Genomic DNA, 11,100 nt, shown 5'->3' on the forward strand with positions numbered 1-11,100 from the left:
TTTTTTCCCCTGGTTAGTCTTCCTAGGTTTTTTGTCTGTTCTTCTCTTATGTGTTGTCTTTTCTTAATTTTGCATCCTTTTTTTGTAATCTTTTTCCTTCCTCATCAGAATGTCTACATTTAATTTTTTTTATGCCTTGTTAATTTTTTCACTTTTTAACTTTTTCTTTCCTTTTTTTTTCCTTCTTCCTGTGTTTCTCCTTTTTCTTTTTTTCTCCAGGTGAATTGATTTACAACAGGATGGATAGTGATGGATGTAGGTTTTACGCCGTCTGTAGTCTAGCCTGTACTGTTGAACGCCACAGTTTACCTTGTCATGTAACTACTCCTGTAGCCACTACTTCCTCTGAATGGTCTACTGTAACCACATCAGTTCCTCTGCCTACAAGTTCTGAAATACCACATGCTTATGGTTGTGTTTCTGCTACTTACCCTCCACTTCGGGTATGTAATTTGTTACTCTATTATTGTTGGAATAACGTTATTTGGTTGATTCCATAAAGGAACACCCTTTAGTCTTTAAGCCTTACATGTGCAGATAGTCAGAATTATTGTGCTAATGATGGGCAATATATGACAGATAGTTTGATTTTGCCTTCTTTATAATTTCTGGGTTTGGTACTGATAAATCAAGTGACAATATTCTTTTCGCATTAATTCTAGTAGAATGCTTTCTAATGCACTGCATTGCATAAATAACAAAACTTCTCTCTGAAATAACAGAGGGAGTTTTCTTGTGCATCGTATTTTTTTCACAAAACAGAAATATTGAAGCTACTTTGGTGACTTGTATCCATTTTTGTTCTCCTGCCCTCTTACCTGTACATCTGTACTCTTTTTTTTCTGGTGCTAGTCTTTGCTGACAGTGAAGCACACTATACATAGCTCGATAAAGAATATCGTTTCCTTTAACCCAATACTTATCCCCTCAAATCCCAGAAGATCTCCTGATGCAGATGAAACAGCTGAAATTAAGGTTCCCACCTCCTTTCAGCATTAAAAAAATCCCACTATACCATAAAACTAAAAATTGGAGTAAAGTCTATAGCTGTTTGCAAACTTCTCTGACAAGAATTTTTTTGATCATTTTGCAGCCTGGAGAAAGTTACAAATTATCCAACTGTACTGAAGTTGTCTGTAAGGGAGACAACAATATAGAAGTAGTACCAACGTACTGCCCACCTGTAAAGGAAATTACCTGTGCAAACAAATATCCTGCAATACTGGTACCGGATGAAAATGGCTGCTGTTACCGATATGAGTGTCAATGTAAGTACCAGTAGATTAAGGAATAACGTTTCCGGAAAAAAATAGCAAAGCTTCACACATATTATATGGGCATTTTCTCTTCTTAGGATTGCTCTAAAAATTGCAGTATATTCACTTCAGCTTCTAAATTCTTTCTTCTACATTAATTCTTATCTTAGTTTTCCAAATATTTTCGCCCTACCAGGTGTGTGCAGTGGATGGGGTGATCCTCATTACATTACTTTTGATGGAACCTACTATACTTTCCTTGAAAACTGCACTTACGTCCTGGTGAAACAGATTGTCCCTAAATATGACAACTTCCGTGTTTACATTGACAATTACTACTGTGACGCAAAAGATGGACTCTCCTGCCCTAAATCCATTATGATTTTCTACAAATCTGCAGAAGTGGTGCTGACTCGTAAACTCCTGAATGGTGTGATGACCAATGTGGTAAAGTACACTTTTTTGTATCTCTGTTTTTGCAAAAAAAAGAAAGCAGGTCCATAAGCCTTCTTGAGTCTGATTTGAAATACAGTCTCTTAGAATATCATGTCATGGAGGTGATCGGGGTGGGGGGTATTGTTAGGGGAAAAAAAGAAGAGATTGCACTGGATTTTGAGAACAAAAGGTTAGAAAAAGCTTAGCACTATGCAGATATAAATGTATTATGTATGCTCACGCGTAAATAATACTAAACAGAAAACAGAGTAATAAGCTGATAGGGAAGATACAAAGAATGCTTATACTCATGCTTGATTCATATTTCATGAAAACTGGTACATTCATTTATGCAAGCAAACACATTTTGGAGAAACACAAATGTAAGTCACAGGAATGATTCTTCTCTCAGGGTGAAGAAGGGTGTATATTCCTTATCAGCTGGATGACTAGGGACTGCTTCCTCTGCATAGGGAGCTTCAGGTGCCAGAGCCCTGACATGATTCCCCCTCCAATTTCCTACTGGGAAGAGAGGTATAGCTGAAGAAAAGGTGTGACTTGGGGTGTCACCTCACCTTCATAATCCTAAACTAGTGCTGGCAAGCCAGTGAAAACAGTATCAGTCCCACTGTTACACTGAGGAAACTATTAGTTGACTAGAGAATGCAAGAGGTGGGAAGAAAAGCTTGTATCAATAGGCACAGTCCCCTTACAGAGCTATGCCAAGTACTCAGTCAGAAAGGCATGCTGGTTCCAGCTTCCCTGTGAAAGAAAACAGGAACTGACAGATTTAACTCTTACTTTATACCAATTCAATGAAAAGAGAGTTGAGAATAACTACTGACAAAAATTATTAGGCAAATATATTCACCTTGATTAGCAGACATAAGATGCTGGCTGCAAATTGAAAACTGCAGATTAACAAATAAATACGACCACTACATAAAACTGGTACTAAGGACAACTGACTTCATTTTGAATTCAGACAACTCTTCCAATGCCAATTAACACGTAGTATAAGTACAGTGTGATTATGCAATAAAGTTATTATATAGTAATGGCAGGAATATTTCTGTAGCTAAAGAAATCAACCACCCATTTTCATATGAAAAATTTTTGCAATGCACAAAATTTATGAGGGATACAAAGAAAATACATGGATTTAGAATACTGTGCCTTAGCACACATTCTGCACAAATGCAGTAGAGACCACTTAGATTATTATCATTAGCAATATAAGTCAAGATATCAATGCAAATATATGCTCTTATGGCAATGCCAAAGGCCATTGGATATGCTGCATAACAATATGGAGTTATGAATAATTATGAAGATTAGAAAACATATTATTTGAAACAATGAGGCAGAAGCAGTGCTTATTCTGAAGTTGTGTTTTATGGTGTCGTTTTTTTTAACCCTGCATTCAGATGTACTTCAACAACAAGATTGTCAAACCAGGCTTCAAACAGGATGGCATTTCTTTCTCCACACTTGGCATCAATATGATCGTTGAAATAGAAGAGATTGGTGCGACCATCACCTTTAGTGGGCTGATTTTCTCTGTGAAGCTCCCATACAGCAAATTTGGCAACAACACCGAAGGACAGTGTGGTAAGACAAATGCACTAACTGGAGGTGGTTCTCTTTCCCCACCCAATCATGGCCATTCTCATCCACTCTGGCTATGCAGTCTCATGACTGGCAGAAATTTTCAAACAGCAGTAAAATGGAAAAGAAAATAGTTCTGCTCTTCAACTTCTATAGGATATCAAAAGCTCAACATTTCAGCAATCTGGTTTTGGGTTTTTGGGGAGGACTGTGGTTTTAGGTTTGTTTGTTTTTCTCTAGCCTAAATTACAGTTCATATAACTGTAAAGAAAACACTTCCTGTGAAGCAAGGCACCATATGCATTTCATGACCATATCATGTCTAAACATAGTACAGCAATATATTGTGCATCTCTGATGTGGCTTATCAGCTTACACAGCTTGTCTCTTCCAGGAACATGTACAAACAATAAAGCAGATGAATGCCGCTTACCAAATGGCCAGATCATTTCTTCCTGTCCCCAGATGGCTCATCACTGGATCGTTGACTACAATGAGACATGCCATGGAATACCACCACCAACAGTTATAACCACACCTAAACCAAAGCCTCAGTGTGAAACACCTCCTCTCTGCAAGCTTATCTTGAGCGAGTAAGAAAATACAATGACCAAATTCATTCTTTCTAGATGAAACTATCTCAGCATCTTACAAGAAAAATAACAGCTATAGCACTAGATTGTGATATAAGCTGAAAAGGTCAGCTTAATGACAGAATATATATAGCAAAAGGCCTTTGTAAAATAAACTGCTCTTCTTTAATCACTTGCATGACAAAGAAAACTGAGCAAGGAGAGGTGAAGTCAGAAAATACTTCCAGGGTATGCTCATTAACTCTAAGTCACACTATTAAGCAAAGACTGAACTCTAAATCTGAAGTAGGTCTTCAGTACAAATCATAAAGGACCATAAAGAACAAATAGGTCAACAGAGCAGACAGAAATGGACAAAAAGCCTCCTTCTTTCTCTGTTTTATGTAAAACATGGAGCTCCAAAAACAGAAAGGCTTGTTTCTTGGAGTATTTCCTATACTTGTGTAGGCTGAAAAAAGCTTTCTTTCAGCTGAGTCACTTATAAAGGCCCTCTTACATGTGCCTGCTGTAGTGTCTAATCAGTTAGGAGTTATTTTATGTGCAATTTTTTCTATCTCTAGACTGCTTTTGTAATTCTTTTTTTCTCAATCTGGTGCAGTTGCCTTTTACACTAGGTTTCTGGTGTCAGGCTGATGAAAAGATATGTGCATATACAGAAACACTATGACTATGAACCTCTTTAGAAAAAAAAACAACAATAGAGCTTCAGGTTTCCTGATCTTTCCTGAATCTATCCCCCAGATTATTGGCCATTCGTAGGGTTTTGTTTCTCATAAAACATTTATTTCTGAAGTAGAGAGTCACATGCTATTAACTGGAAAATGCTGTCTGGCAGGAACAGATTTTATATAACAGCTCATTAACATAGACGGGGTTGATTTCTTTACTGCCTGCAGGATTTTTGCAGAATGTCATACCGTGATACCACCAGAACCATTTTTCAAAGGCTGCGTTTTCGATGGGTGTCGCATAGACGATGAATCCATGCAGTGTTCCAGTTTGGAGATATATGCTACAGAATGTGCTGCAAGAGGTGTCTGCATCGACTGGAGAGGAAAGACCAACAGTACATGCTGTAAGTATTGCAGAACTCCAAATGTGTGTGATAAATGGTGGAAAATAGTGTTTTATTCAGTAAACACAACTTATATCTAACGCTTGGCTACTGCCCAGTGATGTCGTTTCTCACAGAAGCTGCAGATGAAGAAGGTAAAGATGCAGGCACTTTAGCTGCAAAAATGCTTCTACTGTCAATTATTAATCTTTGTCATCTTCTACCCTACAGCATTAAACTGTCCAGCAAGCTTGGTGTATAAGCCATGCGGGCCCATTAATCCTGTTACCTGTGATCAAAGGTATGGAAAGACAAAAACCCCACCCTGAAACAACTGCTTATAATTTTCTTTTTTTTCCATTATTACCTATCTATTTTCCTTAGACGTTTGAGTTATATCACAATGAAATGCGTTGTGAATTTGAATAATTTAGTCAAGATGTATAAATATCAATCAGCTGTATGAATATGTGCTTCCTGTTGCACTACAGAAGGTGTAAATTCTTTTGTCTCTTGTATCTGTCATAATGACATTCTACATATGCTGCTCTGTCTCCTACTTCATTACAAAAATGTTGTACTCACATATATTCCTACCGTTCTAGCTTTATTCAGCTTCCTGGCTATGGAGTAACTGAAGGCTGTTTCTGTCCTGAAGGAACAACACTCCTGAGTACAGAGAGCAACATCTGTGTCTCTGAATGTTGTAAGTAACCTGCAGCTAGTCCGGGGAATAAATAGAGATCAGGGTTGTCAGTCAGGAGGCCTGAGTTCTACTGTCATCTTCTCCATGCTCAGATCACTGGCAAATCAATCTCTTTAAGCTCCTTTAGTCGCCTCATCCAAAAAAATAGAATAATAATCAATATTATCTTTTTTCATTATCTTTCCTTACATGAGACCCACCAAGATGGTAGAACTCTACCTTTGACAAGAACTAGTCTGCATATTCATTTTCTCGTCAGTATTATCTTCACAGTGTTTCTATTTGAAATTGCACAAATGTACTCTAAATGTCAGTTTTCAGTGCTGTAAATCAAATTCATTTGTTCTTTGTTTTTTCCTTTTTTCTTTCTAGCTTGCAGGGAACCAAATGGAGTATCCAGATGGGTGAGTATTATATTCAGTGTGGCCTCATGAGCATAAACAAGTGAAACAAGGATATTTAGTGTTCTACTAAACCAAACCTTTACTAGATTGGGGGAGACTTTATTTTTTCAAATGTTTGTTCCCTTTGAGCCTTAAAAATAATGAGGGCTAAAGCAGCCCTAAGAAATTTAACTGTAAGTAATTAAATAGTCTCTCAATAACCTTATATACGTTAATAAAAATAACACCAAAACAAAGAATAAAGAGAGAGAAAGAGATGAAAGGAGATAGATCGTAGTACTCTAAGTTTGGCATGTGTGTTTCTTTCCTATCCACAAATTTGTCTTGCTAAAGTTACTAGAAATGAAGGAAGAAATGGATAACAAATTTTATCTGTTGCTGATAATGTTCATAGTCTACATTCTTAGTTCCTCAGCTGCATACGAATCTGCAGCCTAATGTGCAAATAAGTATGTCATATGATCATTTCTTATTAAAAAACACATGCAAAGCTCAATCATCCTCTTTTAAAGCTCCTGTATACCTCATACTAACATCACTAACAAATAGAAAGTGATAGCTTTGGGAACACACTCAGAACCTTCAGTGGCCTCCAGTATCTTCCCCTAATAAGCTCCAGTTTGAGGGTCTCTTATAAAATCTACAAATATGCAAAGGCTGATGTAATCAGGTATCACTGTATTCATGAATATACTGAGTAGAGGCAAATGGAATTATTTTGGTTTGAATTTATGTAAAATTTTTTTCTTCCCTTTGTGTGTGTTTTTGGTTTTTTATAGCCAGGAGAAAAATGGACAAACAATTGCCGGGAGTGTGTCTGTGACAAAAATACTCTTAAGGTGCACTGTACGAAACATCAGTGTCCCTGGGGACAGCAAGTATTTTGTGATGAACCAGGTTACATGCCTGTTGAGATACAGATACCAGAAGATCCATGCTGTACTAGGACTGAGTGCTGTAAGTACTGTCCTAGTTCTTTATCAAAGGGAATATACTCTGTTCATTTGGGGAAACTACAGCAATAATTTCTCAGTTTTTGATACTTTGCATTGATGCCATGATGCTTTTCACCCTCATCCCACTTTTTAGGGCCTTCCTTCTTGTAGACCATATACTAGATGTCTGAAGATAACGAATTTATAGATTAAAAGATTTTATACAGTTAGATACAGAAAAGTAACAGAAAATCTTCTACAGTTTAACACTGAAAACCTTTTATGCTGCCACCATCTGAAACTACTCAAAGCAGTTTCCACCTCAGAGACCAGTATTAAGAAAATTATCTTAACTTAAAAAAATAGTCTTGAACATTCAAATATTGCTCAAGAAAGTTCCTGAATCACTGAGAGTAATCAGAATTCCCAAGTGGTGCAAATTTCTCTTTGGAATTATCTTTTTCCAGTAATCCCCAATCTGTTCTTCTCACATAATGTTTTGTTTTACAAAGGTTATGGAAAAGCCCATTCACCTTGAAAACAGGTGGGCATAGAGACTGAATTAGTCATTAAACTATCTTATGTAAACACCACCATATTTGCCAGATGGGAAAACTTCTGAAGTTCATGTAGAACAAAATTGCTTTCATTTAAAAATTCTAAGTTCATTGCTTTCTATATTCTCTTGCATGAAACAGACTGCAACACCAGTCTCTGCCCTGAGGTCACACCCCAGTGCTTAGAGGGACAGGAAGTAGTCACAACAATGCAGCCTGGAAAATGCTGTCCTACCTTTGAATGCAGTAAGTGTTGTGCACCTTCTTCATGTCTTATTTACTGCTTTCTTTTTCTAAGTTTATGAATACTAAAACCTTATAAAAGAAAGATCCAAATTATCTGTGTTATCATACTGGGTTCTTTTGGGTCCCTTCCAACTCAGACTATTCTGTGATGTTGGGCTTTGTCGTGAATGAGTGGTTTAGGGTGGCCACCACAGGCCTACAAAGCATAAGTTTTTTCACACACTTAGCCTTTTAAAACTTACACCTCTATGACACCATTTTTCCTCCTTCTTTACAGAACGTGGCTGTGTAGTCAATGAAACCTACTATGCAGTAAGTACACAGAATAACTCACTATAAAAATACAACTTCACATAGTTCACAAAGAGTTTCTGAGACTCCTATCATGGTCTGTGTTTTGCAGAAAGGCCTTAGATAAAACATTATACATTATTTAATTGAGGTTGGCATATGAACACCCTCTATACAAGCAAAAGCATTTTCTGCTCTCCTTTCTGCATTGGCAGAATTTAACTCCAAAGTGGATATTACCAAACCAGAAAATCTGCTTAAATAAAACAACCAAAATGGTATTTATGGATAGTTTGGCCTATACATAGTTCATCTTTGTGTTGTCTGTGACGTACATACACAGAGTAAATTGCTTTTACTGACCAGTAATGACTTTTATTCCTGACTTCCTCTAGCCTGGAGCTGTCATTCCATCAGGCCCCTGTGAAGAATGTACCTGTTCTGAATCCTTTTACACAAAGCCTCACCGTGTTACTGTCAAGTGCGAGCCTGTTATCTGTGACACATACTGCCCACTGGTGAGTGCTATTTTGCTGTCAGAAATTCGTACCCCACTCAGTTCAAATAATCACCAGTTAAGGTCAGTGACCTGACTCAATGTAATTTCCTCTCTATTTCTTTCAAAACAGGGTTTTAAGTATACAGAGGAACCTGGACAATGCTGCGGCTCATGCAAGGCAGAGGCTTGTGTAGTGACTGTGGGAGACAACATTACACACATGCTCCATGTAATTATCTCTAGGTTTTTTCCCCTTTTTGTGAACTCTGGTAGTCTTTTCATTCTTTCCTCTCCTTATATTTGTCACATTTATTTCCTGCAACTTTTCTCATGCTAGACAAATGCTTATTCAAGAAGGGAGTGGAATGTCTCCTCACAGCTTGAGCAGTACCTTAAGCCATGAAATTCCAGTTCTAAGAATTCTGGAAGCAACTGTGATACTGAACAATGGCTTCCAGAAATCTACATAGAAAAACACATAGGTGAAAGCAATGGATCCTTATTTGCCTTCAGCTCTGAAAATGTAGCACCCATTTTGCTCAAAGGATAATTTGATCTGTGGAGGCAGTTTGCTGCTCCAAACAGTCATTCTTAAGTTAGCTGAGAGCTTTTGGACAGGATGAGTCACTGAAGCTATTAGAAATTCTGCCATATATCTGAATGGACATACCCATAAATTATGATACAAAACCATTGGAACACAAATTATTCTTTCCAAATGAATCCATATTCTTATAGTATTCACACAAAAAGCATGTACATATCCAAATAAAAACAGAGTCTCTTCACTGGGTTAATGAAAAATACTGACAGCAATATGATAAGATGGCAAGCAGCTATGAGCTGGAATTCAAGGAAATTGTTCAGAATAATCAAACTGCAGTGGACAGCAATGATAAGACACTGAGGGGGGGTTGTTTTGGGGTTTATATATATATATATGATTTTTATTCACTTTAATTCTGACTACTTCTTTCAGGAAGGAGAATACTGGAACCCACCTGGTGATAACTGTACAATTTACACATGTGAAAAACATGCTAACCAGTTCATTCAAGTCGTCTTACAGAAAAACTGTCCTCACTTCAACCCTGATCAGTGTGATCCAGTAAGTACTCTTCTGCCAGCTCTCATGTTTGAAAAGGTTCCAGTGGCTAACAACAGTGATAGAAGGACCATGGTGTCCAAGGAAAATACCTAGCAGAAGCATCATACAGGAAGTACCTCTCCTTTTGTCCTCTCTGAATCTGGTCCCCATCAACTTTTATTCAGAAAAGCGACTCAGAATTAAATCGGGTGATATATCAATCCCCACTGAGGATTGGGCACCTAGAGAAAAGGGTACAGCAAAATGTTTTGGATTCCTAAAAGTGTCAGGTCCTAGAAGCAAGAATCTTGCTGAAAAATAATACGGGTTTTATTCCTAAAGTACTTCGATTATAAATATTTTTTTAGGCTTTTTAAAGAATTCACTAATTGAAAGGAAAGGTGAAAATAAGCTACTTCAGTACACAACATCATTCACCAATTATTTAGTTATTTCATTTATTGTGTTATTCTGTCCAACATAATCCTTCACCTGTACTGACTTTGGTCACTCGATATTTTGACCTATATGCGCTGCAAGCTTTTTTGCTGAAATTTTACTTCTGAACTCTGATAACAACAAAGCAGTTCTGGTCCTTCTCCATTTCAGCTTTCAAAGAAATCTTATTAATATTGAAGTAGTTATGTGCCCTTAATATTTAGCCTTGTTTGAAATTGGATTCCATGTCAATAGGAAGAAAAACCTCTCTGGTGCCAGAGAACCTTAGGAAGCAAGGAAAATCTCTGATTTAGTGTGCAAATATGAAACCTGAGTTACCTTTTCGTTTTCACACTCCAGGATGACGTCAAGATGTCTGACGATGGCTGCTGTCTAGAGTGCAAGAAACCAAAGGGTAAGTATTGATAATTTTCTTAAGAATAAGTAATTATAATATGTCCCTTATTAGGTATATTAGCCCATTTTGCATGGAAGATGCATAGACAGAAGAGGTGAACAGACCAGTTTTGGTATCACTGCTTCACACTGGGGTGAGAAAGGAAATGAGTGGAAAAAGAAAGGAATGGAACATATCCACTATGCATTTTAGGGCCTTGGGAAACATAGATATGGTGAACTTTCCAGTTCTCTACTGTTAAACATTAGCTTTGCTGTGAAAGGGTGAGAACTATGACTATTCTCCGATTTCTATAGATACATTCTCTTAAAGAAAGTGAAGTCAGTCCTAGCAGGTGGGTGTGCATTGAGCAGTTGCCACAGGACTGCTCTTTATTTCTGCATCCTGCACCAAAGTTGCATAAGATAAAGGAAATTTTTCATCCATTGATAACTCAAACAGCAGGAGTATTTATTTTGCCCTTAGTAATAAGAAGAGAAATGCACTGACTTAATTTCCTATTTCAGCTCCATCCATCTTAGCTTTCAAGTATAAGCTGTTTATCATACCCAGCTATCTATTTGTGTGCATATG

The 11,100-nt window shown here is 37.3% G+C and overlaps 1 protein-coding gene across 1 annotated transcript; it reads left to right on the plus strand.

Annotated features, from left to right (window-relative positions):
- Window positions 1-219: 219 nt before the first annotated feature.
- On the plus strand, window positions 220-10,524 carry LOC103800923 (mucin-5AC-like; the record flags this gene model as incomplete). The annotated part of the gene is made up of 13 exons (XM_009073315.1): window positions 220-443; window positions 1,094-1,268; window positions 1,453-1,703; window positions 3,119-3,302; window positions 3,694-3,892; window positions 4,789-4,967; window positions 6,025-6,056; window positions 6,836-7,013; window positions 7,690-7,794; window positions 8,072-8,106; window positions 8,481-8,603; window positions 9,564-9,692; window positions 10,470-10,524. Coding segments are annotated over 13 exons (1,869 nt in total), but the record flags the coding sequence as incomplete, so codon positions are not given.
- Between the last annotated feature and the right edge of the window lie 576 nt (window positions 10,525-11,100).

Source organism: Acanthisitta chloris, unplaced genomic scaffold, assembly GCF_000695815.1.
Source record: "Acanthisitta chloris isolate BGI_N310 unplaced genomic scaffold, ASM69581v1 scaffold40824, whole genome shotgun sequence".
Lineage (NCBI taxonomy): Eukaryota > Metazoa > Chordata > Aves > Passeriformes > Acanthisittidae > Acanthisitta > Acanthisitta chloris.